The sequence below is a fragment of the Brugia malayi genome, assembly GCF_000002995.4.
Source record: "Brugia malayi strain FR3 genome assembly, contig: Bm_v4_Chr2_contig_001, whole genome shotgun sequence".
Lineage (NCBI taxonomy): Eukaryota > Metazoa > Nematoda > Chromadorea > Rhabditida > Onchocercidae > Brugia > Brugia malayi.
Genome location: NW_025062476.1, coordinates 5764054 through 5790297, shown reverse-complemented (window position 1 = coordinate 5790297; position 26244 = coordinate 5764054). Strand labels below are relative to the sequence as shown.

Here is a 26244-nt window from a genome sequence, read left to right as displayed (position 1 = left end):
CTTGCACATAGAGCTATCCGCGTGCACTCTGTTGCGTGCAGCACAGAGGTTAACAGTTTCTGCACTTCAAGCAGTGCATTTGTGAGCAAATCTAGCAAAGTATCATGATTTACGAATTAAAATGACTTTATCGTCACCTTAGGTTATCCTTAGTGCTTGCAAAAGTAAGCTGTTTTCTATCCGCACATCCTTAAAGATAATATTGCTTAGGTAAAAACTACAATGGCTATTCTGTCAGTTCAAAACTGACCTTTGATTATCATTGTTAACATGTTTCAATTTATAGAAATTTCTTATAGATGAGCAGGAAATTGTAACCCTTCTTACTCTTGAAAATAAGTAACAAGCTATTTCATTTGTTGGTGGCTAAATCGGTCCATGACACTTACTGGGACATCTTTCTCATGTCAGGGAGCTTACCGCGACGTCGTGCGAAAGCATGAAGTGTAACACGTAGACGTGTGATGTGTGACACGTCGCGCATTGGAATTCAGTATAATTCGTAGCAGTACAATTTTAAAAAAATCGGGGTGCTGAAATTTGAATAGTTTGGGCAATTATGACAGGGATGACACTATGGGTGTTAACGTTAAGCACTGTGTTGATGTATGGAACAGTAACGATGGAAAAGATAAGTGGTATGCCAGAATTACTTGTGGTGACAGTTGCAACGGAAGAGACAGATGGCTTGAGACGACTGAAACGCACAGCTGACATTAATGACGTCGGACTAGAAGTATTCGGTATGGGTGAACAGTGGCGAGGAGGCGATGTTCGCGTTGACAAGGTCGATCCCTTTTTTGTTCTCTCAAACATTATCCTTCTCTTTTAAATTAGTTGAGATTATTCAAGTTAACTACTCTTCCATTTTTTTCTGGAATCACTTTGCTGAATATGCTTTGTTTAAACGAAAAGTTTGTTTGTTGTTTTTAAAAAGATCAGTTTCCAGGGTGGAGGGCAGAAAATACGCATTTTACGGAAATCATTGGAGAAATACAAAGACAGGAATGATTTAATAATACTATTTGTTGATGCGTAAGTTATTATATATATATATATACATATATAATTTTTGAAAAATATATATATATTTCAAATTTATGTAATATAAGTAAATACATGTATTTGTAGCTGTGTATAGTTGTTTCAGAGATCTTGGGCATCTTTTGAATAAGAGAAATTAAGGAACAAAACTTAATAACGTATAATAAAAATAAGTGAAAAATCTTAATAAAAAATTTTTCGACGTTGTCAATTTTGTCATATAATAGTAGACTTTTGGTAAATTTTGAAAACAGTGAATTTATTATAGCTATGATGTGATACTTTTGGGCAATGAAGAACAAATTTTGCGGAATTTCTTCACTTTCTTTGATGGATTTCGTCTCGTGTTTTCGTCGGAACCGTTTTGTTGGCCAAACAGAAGTTTAGCCCCGAAATATCCACTTGTTAATTTTGGCTACAGGTATACATTTTTTTAGGTGTACTGAAGCCATTTCTAGAAGAAACTAAAGTACTTTTTGAATTATAAATGTTGGAAGGTTTTCAGGTATTTAAATTCTGGAGTTTTTATGGGTTTTGCTCCTGAAATTTGGAACTTAATAAGCTACAAGGATGTGGAAGATAATGATGACGATCAGTTATATTACACACGCCTCTACTTGGATGAACAAATAAGAGTTGGTTTGTTATCACAATTTATCCTTTCCACAATTCTACCGATTTTTGCCATTTATTTATAGTGTTATTGAAATAACTTAACTGATTATTATGATCTAGATCCATATGAAAACTCCTTTCTGATAGTGTAGGAAACGATTCGATTTCTTACTGTTGTGATTTGATTTTTATTTTCAAAAGCGTTTTAATGCCTTCATAATACATCAAATTATTTTAATGTAGCGTTTTGAAAGTAGAATAATTTGCGGATTCTTTGTCCATTTTTTGCATTTAATAGAAATGAATGAGAGTTGAGATTTCAAAGCGGATAAGCACTTGATTACCATGACAGTGTGTTGCACGATTAACGATAATATAACATGGATAAACCAAAAATATAGGTCTGAATTATAGAATTATCCTCATATCTTTCTTTTATATACTTTTTTACTTTAGTTACTGACACTTTTCAACCTGCTTCTTGTAAAATGTAAGATAATCCCACATAGAATAGGGTCCTGTATCATTTTTTTTTTTTTTTTTTCGAATGGTATTCACAGTGCTATTCGTGAATTGGATTGGACTACATGATCATTGTTATTTAAAAATTCGACGTCGTTTTCTTATCTTTTTATATTACTTACTATGACATTGATAGTTACATTCTTCATGAAGCTGTTTACATAGGATTAAAAAATTAGCAAAAAATTTAGACTACATCAAACTTATTTAAAGATGTCGCTGAAAATGACTCTGGATTCAATGAGCATTCTATTTCAAAATCTAAATGGCGCGTCGAATGATGTAAAGTTAGAGATGAGTGATGAAAGAAGCGGGACGTATTTTGTGAGTGGTTTTTTTTTATTCGTGAAATATGAATTTTGGTGAAGAAGGAAGCAGCATTTTTTAAAATATTGGACAGACAGAGATGTTTTCTTAATAGAATAGTAGGTTCCCAGAGTAAATTCAACAGCTCACGCGGATGTCATTTCAGATTTACAACTTTATTTATAACACATATCCTTTGGTTATACATGGTAATGGTCCAAGCAAGCTCCATTTAAATTATTTCGGTAACTACGTTGATCCGCTTAGGATAACCACTGCAAAAACTCAGCACACAACAATGGTACTGCTGGAAATTTTAAATAAAAGCAGAAAAAAAAATCTGATACATTTTTACAATATATTTTAAATAGAATGTTTATTCATTTTACAATTAAATAATTCGAACTGAAAATTGTGTGTTACACTTCTTTGCTTCTGTTGTTCCTATTCCGAATTCTGTACCTTCATGATAACTTTGATGAATGTAAATTCAGGATCTTGAAAAGATTGAATTACCGAGGTTATTTTTGTCGGTCATTATTTCCAAACCGATACCATTTATTCGTGAGTTTTTCGAAAATATTAAGAGCTTGGTGTATGCAGATGAGAAAATTGATTTATATGTTTATTGCAATCAAAATTTTTTGGAAAAAGAAGTAAGTTTTGTTATTTCATTACAACTGTCATTTTACAATAAAATTCTTGATATTTTTTTTGAAATGGCTGTGAAAGATCAGGCGGAAAAGTTATTTTATCTAATTTCACAAATAAATTTCCTTTTGATAAATCTTAAAGTAGATTCGCTTTAAACATAAGGCTTAGTAAAGTTGATTTGAAGAAAAAGTCAAACTGTATCTGTTTTCCGCTTGGTTGTCATAGCTTTCAGATTTTTCTAGACCAATGGCTTTGTTGAAGATGTTAAAGGGCGTTATCGATCACTACTGTATGATGGCAGCACAACAGAATTGGGTGAGCGTGAAGCTCGTGCATTTTCATTGTTCGTGTTTTTATTTAAAAAAAATTCTCTTTAGAAACAAAATTTGGTTTGGAATTGAGTGACGACTACTTAATTTAAAAGTGGATGATTAAAAATGTTTTTCTCTGTAGGACAGTTCAATTCAATCCGGTCTTTTTTTTTTCCAAATTTTCTTTTAAGTTTTCAGCAGTTTTTTGGGAATTTTTTTCTAGAAAACAAAGCTTGGCACTGGGTGACGACTACCTAATAATGATTGATGGCGATGTACATTTAAATAATTCGGAAGCCTTGCTGCTTATGATTCACAGAGTGAAAGAAAAAGATTCGTATGTTTATGGAAAAACCTTGCAACACGTTTAGAAATTTTGATAAAAATTATTTGATTTGTAAATTATTTGATCCAACGAGAAAATAAATATGGAAATTTTATATATTGCAGAGAGATTCTTGCACCTTTAGTTGGGCAACCACATAAGTTGTTCACTAATTTCTGGGGCGCAATCTCTAGTAATGGATATTACGCTAGATCCGAGAATTATCTGGATATCATTGATTATAAAGAAGTGGGAATTTGGAACGTACCCTTCATTAGTTCGATTTTAATAATTGCGAAGGAAAAAGTGCGCAGTTTCATTTAACTCATTCTTCCTGGTTTTCATGTGCTGACGAATTTATCAGATGTTTTAAATCCTACAGATTTTTATCAATTTTATGAGCAGCGAAGTGCAAACTTGTGATCAAAAAATATCAACAAGGAATTTTTATAGAAGGGACATTCATTTTCATTTCATTTTAAAACATTATTTCATTTTAGGTACCATTATGTGTTCAATAGCAGTTTAATAATTTGCACTTTCAAAGTGCTCTTGGGAAATGTTTCATAGTAGAAGTAGTGATTGGTTAGGACTTCAGTTCTCGTCAGAATTTATTTTTTCGTTTGAATAAATTAAAACCGTTTCTCTAATTCCTATTTACTAGTTCATTATATTAAGATGGCTGTATCGAATATACTTGATTGTAATTTGATTATTGTTATTTATTCCAGCTGACATCCTTATCAAATGCATATTATTATAACGATAAACTAGATCCCGACATGAGCTTTTGCTCATTTGCACGTGATAAAGTAAGTAATGGAATACAAAACTTTCAGTTTGTGGTTTCCTAATGGTGCACCAATGTTCGTCCAATATGTCTGATCAGTATCCTTTGAAAAGAAGTTGGTTAATGAAGAAAAAAAATTTTTTTTTTCTTTAATTAGTTTTTGTTCCAATTGTTTTCTTTATTTTTTTTTTATTTGCTACTTACAGGGTCATTTTCTTTATCTTGATAACAGCCACTATTACGGCTTCCTGGTAGTTAGCGAAGATGTTGAATCATCCAAAGTTCATCCGGATATGTATGAGATTTTCAATAATAAAGAGGTCAGCCTTCCGAATTTTGCTGATTCTGGACTCTTGTCGGTTTTCCGACATCATTCTAAAATTTCAGCCTTCATTGTTTTGTCTATATTACTGATGTTGTCTTGAAATATGGCAGAATATATTTTAGCTGTAAAGTTGTTTTGAAACAGAATATTTCCTTGCTTTATTTCTTAATATTTTGTCTTTGAAGATCTTTTGAAGAGTATCAAAATTCTTTCAGTTGTGGGAAAAGCGGTATATACACCCGAACTATTTCGCTGCTCTTAATGGTTCAATACAAATTCTGGAAATATGTCAGGATGTATATGATTTTCCACTTATGTCCGAAAGATTTTGTGCGGAGCTTATTGAAGAATGTGAATATTATGGGAAGTGGTCAGATGGTAAACACAAGGTATTGAACTGTTGACCAGTTGCTTGATAGATCTATTTGCTTGAAAAAATAACGTAAAATGGAATATATTATTAGTTGAATTACTTTTAAGAAGTTCAAGAAGCTTCATATGCTTGGTGTTAATTAGGACCCTGAGTTAATTAAAAAATTAATTAATTAGAACCCTGCATACTCATTGTAAAATCACATTTGAGGACGAAAGATTAGTTGGTGGTTATGAAAATGTGCCTACTCGAGATATTCATATGAATCAAATTGGTTTCGAACGGCATTGGCTATATATGTTAGATGAATATGTTCGTCCAATACAGGAGAAACTGTTTATTGGTTATTACAAACAGGTAAGTCATTTTTATTACTGCTACAAAATTGTCGATTGTTAAGAAATAAAGCTAAGGAATCAATAAAAAACTAAGAATCATATCAAGGATATACTTTGCCAAAAAAAAAATACATTTTTTATTGAAATTCAAAATTTCTACCTGAAATGTCTTGATTATTAGAATATTAATATTTATGAAAAAGTTTATACTGTTCCTTTACTTTCGTAGTTTTCAGCTATTGAATTTCATTCACTTATATGCTGATGTTGCCTTCAAAATTGAAATATATCATTAACCATTAAACAAGATTTAAACTTACACTCTCAGCCAGTAGAGTCCGTAATGATGTTTGTCGTACGTTACAAGCCGGAGGAGCAAGCTTCATTAAGACCTCATCATGACGCTTCAACCTATAGTATTGATATTGCACTGAATAAACGAGGAGTGGATTATGAAGGAGGCGGTGTTCGTTTCTTACGATATAACTGCACTTTTGATGCTGATACTGTTGGTGGGTTCTGATTTTGACAGTATCTCATTAGCATATTAAATCAGCGGTACAGATTTCTTTTTGATAAGGAATGGTGTGTTTTGATATTTTCCGAGCCCTACTTCAATTTTCAATACAATGTAGCGGCGATAGTAATGAAAATATTGAAGCACACAAATCGGATAACCGCCAAAATAATAGAAGAACCCTTATAAATGTTAAGATACGTATAAGTTCTTGTTAATTTAGATATAAAGAACGTTATTTTCAATTATTTATATTATTTACTTCGTCAATCTACCTTTCCAGATTAGTCTATAATGAGACATAATCATTTAGATTTTTATTTCTTATATGTGCTGTAAAAGTTGATTTTGATAGGCTGAAATTGGATTATTGCCGATTACTGGAAGAGCAAGCTATTCCAATTTCAGTTCGAGCTATGGCAGCTTATTTCAGTTTAGGTTTTATCTATGATTTTCTAGGTCATTCGATGATATTTCCGGGTCGTTTAACGCACCTGCATGAAGGTTTGGAAACTACCCAAGGAACTCGTTATATTGCTGTTTCCTTTATCAATCCATAAATTTTACTTATTTCCTAAGCTTTATATGCTTCTGTTGACTTTCCTCAGTTTTTTGTGTAGTTAAAATTTGAAATTTTTATTTTAAAAAGTTGGCTGTCTCGAACTTGAACTTTTGATGAGTTGAGATTGTTAAGAAAATTTATTTTATGAATTTGAAAGTCTTTGATTTTGCATAGTCTTATATCAAGTTTCTGCCTTTATTGTTTCTCTATTTGCAACTTTAGAAAAACTGAAGCTATTTTTGTTTCAGTTCGAATAAATTTGTTTTATTATGAAACAATGCTAAAACCTGTGCATATCGTGATGTAGATATTCGAGTCAAGTTATCAATTAATTTGTCTTTAACACTATTAAATATCAGTCTTTCTTTGCTTAAAAATGAAAATTTAACTTCGAAAATATAGTTTTAATTCTGAATTAAGCTTATCTCTTGTCTTGCTACATCATATTTATATAATTAAAGGGTCGTCATCAATAAATTTAAAGACGTGAGATATTACAGTAATGATAGTAATTCCAATTCCTTAACGATATTTCTTCCATACAGTTTTGCGGTTTCCTATATAGGAAGTTTTGCCAGATTCAATGGCTTAAAAATTTTCCAGTATTCTTGTAAGACAATACAATTTTTTAGCTATATGGATTAAGGATTAAAATGAAGCTGTTTAAGGCTTGCAATAAACTCAGTTATCAGGAAGAGATGATATTATAAGCTCTATTTTATCAGTATCACAATACTCGAGACTGTTAAAATGGTGCAGACGTAAGTGATGATTCAATCCTTAAGGTTGCATTTCTAAAATTTTAAATGGATGATAATTATGAAAAAGTCAATTGTAGAAGAAGTCGTTTATTTGCAATAATTCAACTAATTTTGCAATAATTTAACGAACTTGAGTGGTAAATTTTTATTTTTGTAAATATTTGGATAAACTTTAAGCATAAATCATCACTGGTTTTGCTCATTCGTAATACTAACATTTTAAATGAAAAAGTTTGGAAAAGTTTTGCCAGATTTAATGCCTTAAAACTTTCCAGTGGTTGACCTAAATAAATCCTAATTTCATTTCATAAATGCCATAAGCAATAAGTAGCATGTATTCATTGCTTATCTTGCTTCTGCCTTTCGTACTTTTGCCACCAACCGACAAATGTGACTCGTCCGCACATAAATTGGCTTTGTTCGCTTTGAGCGATGGCAGTAATGATGCTTTAGAAAGATTGAAGTGTTCAACCGAGCATTATGATATCGATTTTCGATATCGAAGATTGTCCATTTAGGAAACAGTTCATTCAAATCATCATGGAAACCAAAGAGTTTGTATTTTTTTCCTTGCTTATTTAAACCTATTGATATAAATTTACGTATTTTATTAGATCTACAAGTTAACTATAGCAAATTTTGATGGTTACTTGCAAATCCAATATTGTCTTCACTTTCTATTGTTCATTAAGGTTAAAAAAAGCAGTTCTATCAAGTTAGGGTATTGACAAATTACTACGAATGTTGATGACTGAACTTGGGGTATACAGATTATCAAATTTTACTATTTTGCTCATTACTGATGGGTTAACATTTTAAATCATTTATTTTATCGTACTGTAAAAACATAAATGCGTTTATATGTGATTGTGAAATGACTTTTTTTTAGAAAACTTCGGTTCTTTATTTTCAAGCCCATCGAATTTTTAAATTACTTGATGTTGTTACGTAAGAAAGCGATATTATTTGTCAGTTTAACGCCTGCAGCACTTGTCGTGCACTCCTTACACCAAACACGGTGTAAGCACAACGATATTATTGAATAAATTCAATACATTGTCTTTCCTTTAATTACATTGTTTCAAGAATGTGTTGAACGAATAGTTTATTCCAATTACTATTTAGCGAAGTTCAGTCAGTCGCTTTAATTGGTTTTGTCCGAAACATTTTGAATGTGTTTGATTTTATTGGATCACATGATGGCAAAACTTTATCATACAATATCTTGTATTCTGACAATTCAGTGGTAAACAAATCTTATATTTTCAATAGTTTCAGAATTTTTTTTTTTTTATTTAGATATAGACGACTCTTCTATTTCAGAAAATTTTATTTCCCATTCATTGCACTGTATGTATTTGTAATTTATCCAATTTTTCAAGTTTCTTTTACAGGACACCCTGGAATTGACATTTGATATAAAAGGAATATTATTTCAAAATGTTGACAGGATCAGTTCTGAGGTGATTCTCTTAATCGATGACAGTGGCATGCGTATGTAAGTTATAGTCTTATTTAAAATTCCCTCCGCATTACACTCAGCTTACCATAACTTTGTCATTATTTTAACTTTCCAGCTTCCCTCAATTTAATGATATCGATGGCACTTTTCCCCCTGAGCCACAGTGAAAAATACTTATCCCGTAATTTATATGACAAATAGCATCCTGCGATTATTTTCTCATAAGTAGATCTTTCTAGGTGCACAACTTTGTACGAGACTCGTCCACCAGTAATCCTTGGAAGTAGGAAAGGAATTCAGCTCTTGAATCATTGAGGTAATTATATTGGCAAGATCTGGTCTGTCAAGATGGCTATCTACAATGCGACACAAGCAACTTGCTAGTAAGTTATTTGTTTGGTTGATTTTAGTTCCAGATTTTGGGATCTAATAGGGAAAGAAAAGAATTGCATCAGCAATTAGAAAAGATCTGGACTCTATTCATGATAGCTTTTTTTTACAGCAAATATCTGAAAATGCTTGGCCATCAGTTACATAGGTACTTTTTATTACCAAACCTACTCCATTTATAGGGGAATTTTTGGCAAGGCATATATTTTACCCCACTTCCAAAATTGACTTTTATGTTTACAATAATCAAACGTACGATGAGAAAGATAAATTTTCCTGATGGAATTATTTAAATCTCGATTGAAAAAAAACGTATATAGAAATATTGCCACCTACAATTTCCTTTAAATATTTCTATTTAAATATTTTTAGAAGTAATGATTTCATATGAATTTTAGTTCATTCATTTTTAATCACTTATTACAACAAAATGGTTTATTTTACAGCAACACTATGCTCCTTCTTATATTTGTTATAGTACTTAGGGTACTGCAAATTTTGCAGCTCAGCCTGTTTAGGTCAAAGTGTTTCTGAAGAATGCGAAGAATCTGTATCGGATGCGACAATAGCAGCACTAACTTGAGTGAAAAAGAGGCGAGGAAGGCTTCTTTGTTGGTAGTTTCAACTTCTCTTTATTTGTTTTGATATACTTATTTCAAGTTTTGATGATGAGTTTTAGTAGTCTTTTCCAGAATAATACTGATGCAAATTTCAGGACTTTTGCTAAGGGAGTGTTTAATGATTTTGTTTTCATGCTTGATGACACAGTGCATCTGATAAAACCTGAAACATTGCAACCCTTAGTTCACACTGCTGTTTACAGGAAATTGTATGAATTTTAATGTTAAATATTGTCTGCAGGTGGCAGATTCTTGCGATTAGTTATAACTATGGAAGAATTCTATATATTTTGGAATGAATTTTTGTTTCTAAATAATTCTTTTCTATGGCTGTAGTTAATCACTACAATTTATTTGTGGAATTTTTAACTGTCTTGAAATTTGCTTTCCAGGGACATCATTGCTCCATTGCTAACACTTCCTGGCAAACTGCTTTCAAACTTTTGGGGTACGCTAGATAGTAATAGATATTACTTACACGTTCAACGGAATATATTGAAATAGTATGTGGAGAACGAGTGAGGATATGGAATGTATCTTATATTAGCAAGACTTTATTTATTAGCAAGAATAAGATTAATTTTTCGAAGCAGTTTAAATTATATTTTTTAAAGAAATACAATGCATATGTGTTTGCCTGGTTTGTATGTATTTATATGTGGATGTGGACATAGCTTTGCTATAAACCACTATAAACCATTTTTCATCTGCGCATCATTTTTCATTTATACTTAGTTATATTCTATATAAGATCTTTTAATAAAGTGCGAAAATGTTCATAAACTCCAAATTAAGGTGCTTGAGAATAGTTACACCTCCAATATTATGGTTGATACCGACATGAGTTTTTGTGAGCACGCATGAACAGCGGTAATCAGTATTGTTGATTAAAGTTAATGTATATTAATGTATATTTTAAACATGACATATTCTTTAATATTTCTAGCGAGTTTCTATGTTTCGGTTTTCCTTGCAAAAAGTTTGATGAAGATTTCAATTAAAAAATAATGAGGAACATTGAGGATTAACTTTCCAGAGATATTTTATGCACGTTAATAATCAGCATTATTACAGATTCTTGTTCACACTGATGATTTCGTTAACAGTGGTGAAAGGTTACACCCGGAGATGTACGAATTCATAAATCATAAATCGACATGTTAGTCCTTTAAACGTTCATAAATCGACATGTTAGTCCTTTAAACTTGTGAGATGATTGCAAAGTGGGATTTTTAGTAGTATTTCTTTTGAAGTAGTTGTAATTTTTATAAAAAATGCCATAGGGACATTGCAGTAATATATCTAGTTTGTGATATTTTCGAATTCGTGGCTCGATTTATGTCATTTTTAGCTTTGGGAGCAGCGTTACATACATCCAAAATGTTATGAAGTACTGAATAATAGAGATATCTCTCAGCCATTTCCAGATGTTTATAACTATCCTTTGATATCTGAAAACTTTATGAGGAATTAATTGAAGAGAGCATTATGGACACTAGTCAAGTGGAAAAAATGAAGTAAATTTTTTGTTGATTTTGACGGATTTTGAAACTCATGCATTTTCATCTAAATGATCACTTACAAGTGAGAGATTTAAAAAAGTTCGATATTTATGGGGGAGTAACCATTGCTTAATGTTTCTTTATTGCAATCACTTTGCAATCATTCTATATATTTTCAACTTTTTACTCTTTTTAATTTTTCAATTTAAGATGATTTGTTTAAAAAAAAGTTCAGAAAATAGAAACTGATTTATAGGATGACCGTTTAGTTAGTGGGTATAAAAATGTACCAACTGTTCACATTCACATGGAACAAATAACTTTTGAAAGAGAGTGGTTATATTTTCTCGATGAATATATTCGCCCAGTGCAAGGAAAGCTTTTCATCGGATAATACCAAAAGGTATTTTCTAATCATAACATATTTGTTCCTGTAATATTATGTCTGCAACATTTGTAAACTCAATAGTTCGCTTATAAATATTACTTTAGCAAATATTTTTATAACAATATACTGCTGTTTATCATAGATCACCTTGGTTGAAGAGTAAAGTTTGCTTTAGTGAGCTCTCACCCCGCTCTAGGCATGCTATGCGGATGGTAACATATATTATAATCCTTAATAAAGTACAGTGATAATAATGGCAATTTTTTTTATTTAATTTCTTTATACTTGTCATACCGTGAGATCGAATTGATTTTATGCAGATGATCGAATGGATTTCCAAGTTATTATAGCCAGTGAAAGCAGCAACGATGCTTGTTGCTTGATACAAGCAAAACGACAATTTTCTTTGTAAATTCATCGCGATCCTTCAACATATACCGTAGATATTCCTTTCAATAAGCATGGTAGAGACTACGAAGACGTGGTATTCATTATGCTCGTTATAATTGCACAGTTTCCGCTGATTAGATTGGTACTTTTTTATATTTCTTTCTTTTTTTGTCTTTCTAATTCTTAATTTGGCGTTATTTTTTAATCGAAATTTTTCATAATTCAGATATTTCAGTTTCGTTTTTCAGGATATGCAGCTATGCTTTCAGGACAGTTAACCCATATACATGAAGATCTAGTTACTAGTGGAACTCGATATATTGCTGTGTCTTTCCTCAATGCGTAGAATACTTCAATGACTTGTTGAAAAACTTATAAAAATCACATTTGCATTAAACAAATTGTCTGGAACTGCAAACTTCCTCTGGGTGCATCAATATCAACATTTTTTCAAAATCTATGTCTCTTTTTTATACCTGCCATATTTTATTTTACCAAAAACATTTTATGATTTCTTTGGTATGTCAGAATGCAAAATTGTAATCACTGGAGTTATTTAATCTATTCTTTATCTTTCATATTGTCACTATTTAATTACTGCTTTAATGTTTTTATTAAAATTTATATTTTTAGGATTTCGTTGGTGCTATGAATTTTGTGTTTCATTAATTATTTCCTACTTTATTTCACTACAGTTTTCCAAATAAAGCGAACGATTCATCTTCCTTGAAACTGATTTCTTTTTTCAACGTTCTTCAGTATGTGAATATTATCTGTTCATGGCTATAAGTGACATATTTGCTCTGGACGTTTCACAAAGTAGCTTCAATTGCTGTTAAAACATTGTTCAAATTTAGAACGGTGCCTCGTCAAAAAAATGTCCAGAGCAAATTCTTCTCGAGAAAGATTTAGTAGACTATGTGCTTCGCATGGATGAGATTTTGTACTCATCCTTTGTTTATTATAGACTCGATAAAATAATTGCGACGGTGACAATTTGCAACTGTCGCAACATTTAACTTTATCAAAGGATGTTTCGAAGGACATTATCCACATTGACAGGTGGAGATGCAGAAGTAATATACGATGTTATTGTAATTGGTGGTGGACATGCTGGTTGCGAAGCTGCCGCTGCAGCTGCTAGATGTTGTGCTCATACGTTGTTATTGACCAACAGGAAGGATACAATCGGCGAAATGTCATGCAATCCGAGTTTTGGTGGAGTTGGCAAAGGTAATGCATATCTCGACACTGCATTTCCTGATTTCCTGATGCTTTGTAGAAGGGTAGTTACATAAAGTGATGCAAGTACGACTGTTATTGTAGGGGATTCATTTAGATCATAGAAAGTCAAAAACCTTGGTTTATATTAAGAACAAGCAAAACAGGTTGGAGTAGAGGGAAAGGAGGATGGAGATGAGGAAGAAATTGAGAAAATCTGTAGATATAAAAATTTAATCAGTTGTAAGGACATCTTATACGCGAAGTGGACGCATTAGATGGACTATGTGGAAGAATTTGCGACAAATCAGCTATAAATTATCATGCATTGAATTCCTCACATGGACCAGCTGTGCTGGGTCTTCGAGCTCAGATTGACAGGAAACTGTATAAGGAATATATGCAACATGTAATATTCTTTTCTTTATATTCTTATGCAAATTTCACAAATTTTTGTTTCAGTATGAGACAGATTTCAAATATTGAACAGTTACGCAGGAAGAGTTATTGGTTACTGCAATTCTATTTCCGGTTTTTCGCTGTGAAATTTTTTATTAACACTATCTAAATTTAACAGAATTAGCTGTTTAGGAAATCCTGAACTGTACGAAAAACTTGGATGTAATGGAGAAAGCGGTTGATGATCTGGTTATCAAATATGAAGAAGGGAAAACACCACGAGTTGGTGGAGTTGTAGCTGATGGTGAGGTACGATTACAGCTTACTTAGGTCATTAATGTTTCTTACAACCAACTCATGGAATCGGGGGAATTATATTTTCTCCAGAATTCTTTTTTTCTGACTCTTCGAATTCCAGATTTTAAACGCAAAGGCGCTTGTGGTGACAACAGGAACGTTTTTAGGCGGGAAACTTTTTCGAGGATCAGAAAGTTATGCTGCTGGGCGTTTGGGTGAAAAGGTTAAGGCTTAATATTTTCACAGTTATAATCTGAAAATCTCCACCATTTTGTAAATTATGATTACACATTGTGCAGGTAAACATCAAACAGAATAAACGAGTATTAAAATTAATTTGGGAGAGCTTTAAGCAAGTTGACCCTTGAACTGTTGCGACATTAAATAAGGATCGATATTTCTGAAACTCTTCTCAGTAAAGGTTATGGTCTTCAGTTTAATATTTTGGAAAGTAAATATTGGAAAAAAGTAATGGAGTCGTTAAACTGTTTTGCAGGCTAGTTCGAAACTTTCGGAGACCTTTAGCAGACTTGGTTTCAAGCTGGGACGTTTTCGGACAGGTACTCCAGCACGTTTATTTAAGAATACAATAGATTTTAGCAAGTTTGCTGCTCAACGTCCAGACCGGAAGCCGATTCCATTTTCATTCTTGACAGAACATATCTCACTTCCTTATCACCAACAAGTGAACCTGCTAAATCGTTTCTGTTTGCTTTTTTTTTTATTTTCCTAGGATTCCTCCTGAATGTCATTTTTCCATAGTTAATGTCTCTTTAACTTTTTGTTTTTATCTGAACTCCGTTAAAAGCAAAAATTTAGCGAAGTTTTTTTTTTTTTAAAAAAAAAAACAATGCAAATTTAGTTGCCGTCATATTTGGGTTTTACGAACAATCTCCTTGCTCAAATGGTGCTTAAACATTTCAACGAATGCAATTATATTCGTAGTGAAGCAAATGGACCGCGTTACTGTCCATCTCTTGAATCAAAAGTTATCCGTTTTCCTCATCTTAACCACAGGGTTTGTCTTCATAGTTTTGTAATTGACATTATACTAAGAGTAACGATTGAATTTAACTGATTGGTAGTTAGCGTTGGAGACTTCCTTATATAAATATCTCCAATATCTACCTACAATTCATTAAAGTTTAAGCAATGAAATATTAAACAGACAGTATGAATAGAAACAAACGAACGATCCATACTGTTTTTAACTTTTGACACAGAAAAACTCCATTTTCGATTTATTCATTAAAATTTGAAGGAAGGCTTTTCAGATTTTTTTAGAACCCGAAGGCTTAGATTCTGATTTAATTTATCCACAAGGTATGTCGATGACATTTGCACCAGAAGTGCAGCTCGAGGTGTATCGTTGCATACCAGGTCTAGAAAATGTTGAGATATCACAGGCTGGCTACGGCATTGAATATGATTATGTTGATCCAAAACAGCTTAAATTAACTTTGCAAACCAAAGCTGTGGAAGGTTTATTTCTTGCAGGACAAATTAATGGTACCACTGGATATGAAGAAGCTGCAGCACAGGGTTTATCTAGCTATTTTTTTCTGTCTTTTAAGTTTTATGTTAGTTCTGATTATCAAAAAAAAAAGATATTCCATAACATCAGAAATCATTTTCCAGTAGATTTTTAATGAGGAAGGAACTTGAAATTTCATATTCCGGATTTGCAAACGTAGTGCTGAATGTGTTGAGAGTGTTGAGACTGCTGAGAATTTCTTTGCAGAACTGAATTCATTGACTGTTGTTACAGGGAAAATTGTGACGTTTGAAAACTATTTGTCATTTTCATCCATTCAGTGCTATTCATTTCAGGCATTGTAGCTGGAATAAATGCCGCAGCATCAAGCCAAAATAAAAAACCATTTGTTATCGATAGGACGGAAGGTTATATTGGTGTTTTAATTGATGATTTGACCAGTCTTGGTACTTCAGAGCCATACCGAATGTTTACTTCAAGAGCTGAACTTCGTCTACATTTGCGGTAGTGTTGTGCTATTCTAGTCTAGTTTCTTTTCCATCTTTTAATCAGATTGTTGAACATTATAATTTGAAAAGACGTGTTAGTTTTATATTTCTGAATTCGAAATAAGTTGGTGAATTTCTCTAAGTTTAGAACGTTGTTCCAGACCCGATAATGCAGACATGAGATTAACGAAGAAGGGTTATGAACATGGAGCTGTATCCGAGCATCGATATAATCGCTTCTTAAAAATGCTGTCTGCATATAATAAAGCGCAGGATTTGCTAAAATCCATTAAATACCCGATGAATTTTTGGAAAAAACTTATACCTTGTCTAGAAAATGCTCGAGTAACAAAAGGTGAGAAACAAAGTGTCAATATGAATTATGTGATAAAAAATAGTGTCAGTATCTCCATGAGAAAATGCATAATCCTAAGTAAAAATCACAAGACTAGTGCGACAGTTTTTGTTTTTGTTCCGTTTGAAGATTTCAAACATATTCGTTTGTTTAAAATTCCAAATTGTTTAAAATTTTTATTTGCAGTATATAGTGCGTTTGATTTGTTATGTCGTTATGAAGTAGACTTCATGGAAATTCAGAAAGCAGTCCCTTTTGAGCTAGAAAGATTATTGGAAAATAAAGAAATCGAATATCGGTTGAAGATTGAAGCATTTTATTATTTTTATTTAGACAAATCATTAGCAAAGGTGAGTACTATAATATAAAGAAAGGAGTAATGCATTTGACCCCGTCATTCTAGCTTTTCTGCTTTCCACGTTATGATTTATTTCACTCTGTAATAGTCCCAGTTTTGTATCGTTGTCATATTCAATTTCTGGAATTTGAACATATAATTTTGTTAAGGCTCTAGCATTTTATGAAAGTACTGATTAGTGGAATAATAAATTCAAAACAAATTTGGCAGAATTTGGTTGAAGTTAAATTTACACGCTTTTTTTTAAACTCCTGCCACTTAATTGTATACAACTTCAAAAAGAAAAAAAAAAAAAAAAAAAAAAACCAATTACTTAATATCTCAGAAGTTGTTCTGTTGTTACTAGTTAATCAAAGTGCTGAGATCTAACAACAGTTATTTTTCATTTTATTGTTAATATAGAAGATCAGCTGTTTGTGAATTGGTTTTGTATACTTTAACTCCAAAGAGATTCTTTATTTATGTTTCAGCGACCAATATTATTTCGATTTTATGTATTAATTCGAGCTAGGTTTTTAGATAGAACGGATTCGAAAGGAATGTGATACTATTATTCCGGATAATTTTGATTATTCAAAGTTGAATAATATTTCTGAAGAGTGCAGAGAAAAACTAAACTTTTGGAGGCCTCAAAATCTTGCTGCAGCATCCAGGTTTTGAATCATCGTTATTTTAAGTTTCTTAACTTTTTGATGAAAAAACAATTTAAAAATGTATCCTTCAGAGTTCCTGGTGCAACCACAGAGGCTTTAATGGAATTGCTGAACTTTTTGAAAGTTCCGTAAGTTTTTCGTAATGGTCTCTATATTACAGTTTGTTTAAAAAGGAAACGATTAAATTTTGTATAACTTTTTGCAACTTATTTCTTCTATTTTAGTAGAAGCTGATAGAGAATGTACTTGAAAAGATTTTGAAAGATATATATATATATATATTTTTTTTTTTTTAGCGAACGTTTTGAGGACGAGAGTCGAAATTAATTATGGTAATTATAGTTTTATTTGTATTCAGCTATATGATCCATTTAAAATAAATTGATATACGAATTGATTTTGCTTTTGAATAAAGACCTTTGAAATGACCAGGACTTTTTTGCTAATATGAATCAAAGCAAGAAAAGTCATGGCTATTAGATGATATTTAGGATTATAATAGGAAATTACTCAAGTAATCTTATAATCATATTACACTCAACTAAAATCATTCCCAATTAAAAACAAATAAAAGATTGTATTTATTATTTATTTTTTACAAAAAATTATTTGCTGAGATATTAATTGCAATTTAAGTAATGCCGTTGATTAACTGAATATGTGAGAATGTTTACTAACTTACAGGTCACTGTATATGTACGCATGCCACATAAGCAAAATTAAGCACCTTACATAATTGCTGCATTTGATGTATGAACGTACGATACATATGTTTTTTTTTTTGAATTCATGGTGAAATCTCTCTCTTTTTCTCCAGATCCGAAAATATCTCACCTAAAGTAATCACATATGTCTCAGAAATCAAACGAAAGTTCTTTCTTTTTAGTCGTTCCGCTCATAATCGCTAAAACTCAGTAGTTTCCTAATCACATTTCTCTACGAACATCACTTATTTACATTATTTAGGATAAAAATTAGTGTATTCTCTTATTGATCTTGCTTTCTATTATATAGCAATATCAATAATGAATGAAGTTAAATGAAATATTTCGTGAATTTGTAGTGCAAATTCAAACATATCTTTAATTTGACCCGTCTTCTGGAGAGAAATCGTTGGTGCTGTCAGTTGAATTATCTGTACTTTACAGAAATCAATAAAGGTCTCAAAAATAATCACAAATGAGATCAGTAAATGGTCGTACAGCATAAAAAAACGGAACAGATCACATGCTTTATTAAACGGTACTTAAAAAAATTTGTCAGTGAATTGAAATCCTAATTAAGAAAGATGTTTACTTCATTTGTACTAGAGGTTTAAGTAATACATTATTTTTCGAATTTACTAAGAAGTGAGGTTACATTTGGCAATGTGAAATTAAATTTCAGTATGGAATCTGAGACTGAGTTGAAATATTCCAAGTGGATGAGTGGTCTTCTCTTTAGGTTGACTTTTTATGAGATAATCGGAATATTTATTATGGGTCAACAATGTTAGATACTGTTATAATGCAATAAAATATCATAAAAGAAATGTTGTCGTAGAAAAGATTTTTGGAATTGTTGATAAATGAAATTGGAAGAGGCTCCAACTTTGTTCACCTAATTTTCTGGTACTGCTGTTAAAAATGCATGTAAAAAATACGAAGAAACAAACAAAGATAAAGACAAAGTCGTAGTTACAAAATACTGGTGATCATGACTGAACAAAAAGGATATATATATATATATATAATACCTTGACCTATGATATGAGGTTGAACTGAGATTGACCTTTATTTCATTAAAGGTAACACAGTTAAAGTGCAAGATTGTATCTTATAAAATAGCTGCAGGAATTTGAATTTAGATTCTGTTCAAAAAAGCATTAAAATTTTACTGGATAATTGAAGGCAATTTCATTATATTTAAACGTATCAGGTTTTTTTTGGAGTATTTTCTCATCTACGTTTTATTACTTGATGCTTTATATTAAGCCTCAACCTTGCATAAATATTGGAGAATGGCAAATTGCATTATCCATTCACAAACTTACTACGTGTATAAGGGGATTTAGTTAGCGTAAGGGATACATATATATAACACTTAAATATAAAATACTCAGTTAAATTCAAGTCTAAATTTTGACCCACTCCTGGAAATAAGATGAAGAATGCGATAACTTACTCTAATGAAGTGACAGTTTGTCAATGTAGTAAGTAGAGATATTCCATTTTCTCTTAAATATGGTTTAAGATCAGAAATTTTGGCTCTATTGCATGAAATCATAGTCTTTAAAGTCAGGATCATAATTGCGAAACGTTGGTAACCCGCAAATATCTACATTCAAATCCAAATCAATTTTAATTTTTGGAAAGCCTTTCGTAGACGACAAATTTCTTCGTACACAATCTTCTCTCGGTGTAAAGTCCGCTTCAAAGCTCGTCTCGTCTTCTAACTGATATTTCTGTTGCAAATTGGGAACTTTGTTTTCTCCCACTGTAGGATGCGTAATTACATCTCCAAAAGCAACTGTACTGTGATTAGTAATAGCAGTCATACTATTACTAGTAGTAGTGTTAGTGATAACATCAGTAGTAATAACAGATGTTGTGGTTGTCGTCATTTGATTTGGAAAGGATCTTATTTGTTGTTCTGAATCCGAAAAAATCTCTGTTTTTCCTGACTCCATTTTCAAATCCATGCCAACAGCAGAAGGTGTTACTAAAGTAACACGTTTTTTATTGTGTGAATTCTTGTCGGTTGTTGAAGATTCTTGAATTTTGTCGAAATTTGGTGCTGTACGACTTCTCTGTCTTGTGACTTTACCTCGGTATTTATGTCCAGAAGCAACGCTTATATGGTTTGATTGACTTTTCTTAGCACTATCATTTTCTTTATCATATTCAAAATTATCAGAAATGCGCTCCTCATATTCATTTTGTTGCATGGATAATGATGTTGATTCTTTTAAATTCTTGCATACTTCATTTAATTTGATATTAGTTTTAGAAATATCTCGAAACTCCTTGCCATTTTCATTCGCTTCTAAATTTGTCTTTTGCCTTGGACTTTCCCTTAATTTTGAAGCTGAATTTTGTTCCAAAATTACTTTCTGAGACTTCTCAAATTTGTTCACTAAATTATTCTCTTGTTCATTAGAGTTTCCTCCCATTACGACATTTTCAGAACATCTCTTTGAATTTATTTTCGAGTTTTTATCATAGTTTACGTCATTTCTATCCTTCTTCGAAGATTCTGTTCCTGGTCTCTGATTCTCGATATTGACAGATGATGATAATCTATCAGCTATTACTTCTAACGGAACGTTATCAGTGACTATAGCCATCGGCGTTTTTTTTTCAGTATTATCCTGCATTTGATCTACGGCTCTAGTGCCGTCCGGAAGTAATAGCATTTCCACTGCTGAACTCTCTGATGACACTTCAGTGCCTGTGACCTTATTTACCGGTGGTAGATTGATCTCTTTGTCATCAGCATTCTTGTTGTCATTGTTCACGTCATCACCTTTCTTCTTTCCTGTAGAAATATTAACAATAATAACTGAACTATTATTTGAACTTACCAATGCATCATCATTTACTATAGTGATAACAGTTTCATGATTTCTCGTTTGCGATATACCCATTGCTTGTTTTGTTCCTAATGTTTGCATATTTTTAGCTTCCTGTGTAACCAGGAACTCTCGACAACTATCTGGAATTTGAACGACAGGTGCTGGTACACACTCGTCGTATTCTTTCACAATAGGATTATGGTCACTTTGAGTTCCAATTTCATTGTACAAAACATTTTTCCCAACTTTGTTTACGACTGCATTGGTTGGTTGAACTGTTGAGGAGCACGAAATGTTATCATTTTGCTCAGCATTCTGGCCATTTGTTATTCTAGTTTCTTGCAAAGGTGTTTTGGTTTCAACTTTAAGATTACATCTCGGGGATTCCACACTACAGGCCGTAGGACTTGAAGTTGGATGAGGTTCTAACTGTGTTTTCAGTTCTTCTCTCGGAATATCCGGCTTTATATCGTTTCTCGCCAATAATTCACCATTTTTCGAATTATTTTCTTCTAGTTTCTAAATTTTGGAATGTTTTTTAAAGAATATTTTCCAAAATCTATCATCTGGATCTTTCAGTAATATTAAATTTGTTTTTTTAATGAAAATATTTTAATTTGAAAAAGGAGTTTAAAAATCCTTTGCTTCCTTCTTCAATCAAAAACATTAAAATTGCCAAAACAGAAAGAGAGATGTGCCGGCCTTTATGCCCATTTAACAAGAAATAACCTGCGTCTCGGAAACAGTTATGATTCGGCATCACTGATATCTCTTTGACAAAACTTAAAAGATAATTTATATGGGAATAAAATAGAAAAAAAGCACTATGCAAAGAAAGAATTAATCCTGAAAAAGGATTAACTAATACTAATTATTTAATTAATACTAAATATTAACTAATACTAAATATACTTAATGACTAAAATGTACTTATCTTATAGTTCTAACACAAAAATTGAGAATAAATGACAGCAAGCAAAAATTATTTGTGGATGGAAATTTGATATTTTAAATCATTTCTTTAAAAGGATTATCGGTTGTTAAAAAATCGGTGTTCGATAAGTTAGCAATTGTTAAATCGATTTTGTCCAAATCAATTTTAACTTGGTTCTTGTGATTCATGTTGTATCAGATTCTCATATCTCCAAGCCAGTCCTCGAGCCAAGCCTAGAATTTTAGCACTCCATTTGACCAAAAAATGTCCTGGACATGGGCGGCTTCTTTTGCTTAATCTGATTGTCTCAACTTTTCATAAGGTTTGAATAGTCCACTTCCTTTTAGCTCCTAATATTATAACAATGTCTAAATTTCAGGCTCTTTTTGTTCTTATATTCAAACCAGTGATGCCTTACATCATGTTAGAATAGATAATATTTCCAGTATAAAACTTTACTAAAACCATGGCATTCTTTCTGTTTCGGTTGATAATATCATAGAAATTTAAGATATCACTATCAAAGTATCATTCATCAGGATGACTTCTTTCCTTACTTTCGATCAGTTTTGAAGAATTATTCAGCTTACCTGCCCATTAAGGTGTTTATGAGTAGATAGATTAGATGAAGGATCACGATTATGTCTAAGGTCCATTAAAGAGTGATTAACGCACACACCACCATCAAATGGGAATGGAAGACCGGTTCGAGAAATGTAACCACGTTGTTTCAGATAAATATCGACGGACTCAGCAGAATCAAGAGTGCTCTGCTCTAGAAATTCAAATTTTGGATTGATGTTCCACTTCTGCAATGGTGAAAAAAACTTGTTTGATTTTTTTATTTAATTCGAGACTATCTAAGATTCAAATGTTTTCATCTTTATCGATTTTAAAGGAATAAAGCGTACTTCACGGTCTTCAGGTAGCAATCCGTATGGTTTGTGGAGAAATGGTCCTTGAGCTACGGCTACATATGATCCTCCGTTTTCAATTTCTTCGAACTGTAAAACAGAAAACGAATGTTTCTAATGATTTGTTAATTATGGAATTATTAACAGCTAAAACTAATATTCATGTATTTAAGTGAACAATTTCAATTTTGCAATCTGAAGCTCTAAAATAACTGCTAATTGTTTAATGGCTCAGTTAATCAGTTATGTCCTGATTTGGACCAGTAATGGTTATTTCAATTATTACCACGCTAAATGATTTTGTCAAAACAAACCTTAATTTGACTACTAAAAGATTTAAACTTTCATCTAAGGAAGTCGGATATTACAATCAATTATAATCATAAGTGATAGTTGCTCAAACAAAATCGCAGTGGTAATTTTTAATTTTTAGTGCAAAACGAACATGTCTTATTCGAAGACCATCCGTTCGATAGAACTCGTGAACAGGAGCCATTAAATTTAATTTTTTAGTAAGAAAGTCAAGAAAAGTAAGCCAATGTTTAAATCTTTTCCGACAAATGACCACTGTTGTTCCGTCGTCATATTGATCACCGTTCTTATACACTTTTATTCGTATCCCACGATAGTTCAGATCGACTGATTGTTCTGGATGGGTAGGAAAAGCATTGAAGTCTAAACCAGAATTATCCATTGGCTGAAATTTATTATGGAAAATAAAAACTAGTTTAGAGTCTAGATAAAAATAAATTCTTTTTGTACGTAATTCTACCTGAAAAATCTTTGACACTTCGCATTTTACCTTCCTTTTCGGGATATTGAATGTCACTAGTTCTAATATTATGAAATGAACATTTCAAGTTTTCTTTGAGAGCAATTCATCATTTCAAGCAATTTCAGTGTCTTATTATCTTGTGATAAGAAGATCAATAATAACTTTCCTGAGAAAACTGTTAATCTTATTCTTTTTTTAATAATAGATTTTTATTTGCCGTAAAACTTCTTATCAACAATAATAAAATTTAGCATTTTCGGTTCACTAAAACTTAGCGACGGAAATATAATTAAGCTTAAAAATATAATTCTTTAATAAGTTTATTCGTCAATAATGAAAAGAAGGACGAAGCAGAAAATTCATCTATTTCTTTCATGATTAATGGTATGACGAAAAACAGTAGAATGAGGGAGAACTAGAAGCAGTTTTTGAAGCTATCCATAAAGCAACCAGATCCAGCTGTTTGCATTTCATCGAAGTACCTTTTTAGAGTGGAGTTTCGAGTGATTAAGCAAAAGATTCTTAGATTGTTGTGAAAAGAACCTGCACATATTACAAACATGGAAAATAAAAACCCATGTTTTGTATTCCGGTTATAAACCCATTGGGAACTATTTATATGTGTATGTCAGTTTCCAACTGAAATCAACTTTTTGCATAAAATAAGTTTTTAAAACATTGTTTAAGCTTACAAACTTTACAAAAAAGTTGGTCACTCAATATTTTAAGCATGAAAGTAGTCTGAAGACTATCAGACTTCAATTGCATCACATGTAATGTAACTTACAGAAATAATTTGCAAGTATCAAATTACATGTGGACAAAGCTTTAAAGTAAAAACAGGTGAAAAATGGAGTATCTGTGTGAAGTTTATGGGCTTAATTGGTGGAGACTGAATAAGCCTAACATGTCCCAAGAATGCTGAATTTTCTTCACACTGCATAAGGAAATCGATTTTTGGAAAAGAACCGGAAGTCGGCCATTTCTTTAAATGCTTTAGGGAAGCCTAATAATCCTCAATGCTCCGCATTGATCTGCAGTTGGCTATACATGGAAGTTAACATTAACTGATTTATTATAGCCAGATTTAGATTTTATTCACTGCTGGCCACTACTTCCGATCGTTATTGTATATAGTCCGATTTCTTTGAAAAGTTCAAAATTACAAAATCTCTCAATTTATCACTTTTTTTTCTAAATTCCTTGTTTAATGGATGAGTTTTGATTTGGCTTACAATGCATACGGTAACTGCTCGTTACTGAAAGCACTGAAATTTCTGCATTCCCAAAGTGGGACGAGATTAAGAGACAGGAAGAGAGAAAAAGCGAGAGAGAGAGATTCTACCTCTCAAAATATTAGGTCAAACTGATGCATTTTCATTATAGTATCATACCTTATTACAGGTGCTACCTAATGCTTGCTTTTTCTTTCCCTTCCTCATTGCTCATACTTTATTCAAACAATTTCATATTTAATCCTTTATATTATTACCGTTGCTACTACTTACTTCTCGCTTGATAGCAATTCCATTCATTATTGCCGTTTATTTCCAATTTCCCAATTAATTTCAATGCTATTTACAATCATCATTTTACCAAAATGATATTACCCTTTTCCGCTGCCTACTAGTCAACTTGAAGAAAATAGAAAGGAACAAAACTCATTAATGAATTTCTGATAATAGCTAGGCAGTTAATGCTGATAATGTCGCGATAAATCTTTTCAATAAGTGAAGAACTTCCAATAAATACGGAAAATATGAACTAATTACGATAATTATGGTAGTTAGTAATTAATCAAACCAACAATAAAAAATTTTTTTAGTGATTAATCAAGCTAACAATGAAAAAATAAAAATGATTTTCTAGCGAAAAATGTCAACAACGTACTTATTTTTGGTGTATTTAAACTTTATATATGAAGTGACAAAATGGTTGCTGATGAAAAGTTTAAAGTAAGGAACTGACAAAGTAAGTAGAACTTATGGAAAAGACATATAGACCTACAAGGGGTTGAATAAACTTCAAAACCACCATTTAGAATGAAAAGCTCTTTGTCATTTAATGCAACTGTTTTCCTGTTTTTTAATCAAAAAGCTTATCGAGCAGGAAATAATTGTGTGTTGACATCCAATTCAATCTTAAATCAATTTCTCCTCTTTCTCTCTCTTAACATCCATAGGTTATTTTTATACTACTTCCTATCATTTTCTGTTATTTGTAACTAGAACAAATTGTTGTTGACAAAAATTATTCACAGATTAATTATGAAATTAGAATGAATAACATAAAAACAACAGTTAAAAACTAAAAAATCCTGTTCTTCCAAAAACCAAATAATCGACACTAAGCCAACTACTGGAACTGGATCAAGTCAGAATTTACAACCTACTAAATAGGGCTTTTAAAATTACTACCGTTTTATTTTTTAGAAAGCACTATCAGCAATTATTTTGTATCCTTTATATTCTTTTTCAAATGAATACTTCCAGTACAATATTTCTTTTAAAATATAAATTATAGAATCAATTTACTTCAACAATTTTTAAAAGAATTTAAAATCTGGAAGATTCTACAAAAACAACATTAGGAAATTTAAATATATCT

At 31.6% G+C, this 26244-nt stretch overlaps 4 protein-coding genes across 5 annotated transcripts; 3 read left to right on the top strand and 1 right to left on the bottom strand.

Annotated features, from left to right (window-relative positions):
- Nucleotides 1–559: 559 nt before the first annotated feature.
- Bma-let-268 (Uncharacterized protein) lies at nucleotides 560–6680 on the top strand (the record flags this gene model as incomplete). Of its 2 annotated transcripts, none has more annotated exons than XM_043078550.1 (16): nucleotides 560–787; nucleotides 950–1035; nucleotides 1313–1465; nucleotides 1550–1679; nucleotides 2395–2505; nucleotides 2654–2788; nucleotides 2982–3143; nucleotides 3384–3484; nucleotides 3676–3789; nucleotides 3903–4083; nucleotides 4509–4589; nucleotides 4774–4887; nucleotides 5108–5281; nucleotides 5476–5622; nucleotides 5932–6115; nucleotides 6580–6680. In XM_043078550.1, the coding sequence occupies 16 exons, from the start codon at nucleotides 560–562 to the stop codon at nucleotides 6678–6680; spliced, it is 2202 nt and encodes a 733-aa protein (XP_042934484.1). The 2 variants fall into 2 exon arrangements, with proteins under 2 accessions (XP_042934484.1, XP_042934485.1); XM_043078551.1 differs by having other exon boundaries at nucleotides 569–787.
- A 1243-nt stretch (nucleotides 6681–7923) lies between these two features.
- Bm14769 (Uncharacterized protein) lies at nucleotides 7924–9220 on the top strand (the record flags this gene model as incomplete). Its single annotated transcript, XM_043078549.1, has 4 exons — nucleotides 7924–7997; nucleotides 8569–8689; nucleotides 8838–8941; nucleotides 9145–9220. The coding sequence occupies 4 exons, from the start codon at nucleotides 7924–7926 to the stop codon at nucleotides 9218–9220; spliced, it is 375 nt and encodes a 124-aa protein (XP_042934483.1).
- Nucleotides 9221–13226: 4006 nt separating this feature from the next.
- Bma-mtcu-2 (Uncharacterized protein) lies at nucleotides 13227–17788 on the top strand (the record flags this gene model as incomplete). Its single annotated transcript, XM_001899850.2, has 13 exons — nucleotides 13227–13428; nucleotides 13665–13825; nucleotides 14008–14124; nucleotides 14234–14335; nucleotides 14609–14797; nucleotides 14975–15130; nucleotides 15387–15654; nucleotides 15943–16111; nucleotides 16257–16450; nucleotides 16637–16800; nucleotides 17328–17461; nucleotides 17533–17589; nucleotides 17758–17788. The coding sequence occupies 13 exons, from the start codon at nucleotides 13227–13229 to the stop codon at nucleotides 17786–17788; spliced, it is 1944 nt and encodes a 647-aa protein (XP_001899885.2).
- A 1921-nt stretch (nucleotides 17789–19709) lies between these two features.
- On the bottom strand, nucleotides 19710–23556 carry Bm2007 (Uncharacterized protein; the record flags this gene model as incomplete). Its single annotated transcript, XM_001899849.2, has 4 exons — nucleotides 19710–21533; nucleotides 22539–22757; nucleotides 22860–22952; nucleotides 23308–23556. 4 exons carry the CDS (start codon nucleotides 23554–23556, stop codon nucleotides 19710–19712), a joined length of 2385 nt encoding a protein of 794 aa, XP_001899884.2.
- Nucleotides 23557–26244: the final 2688 nt, after the last annotated feature.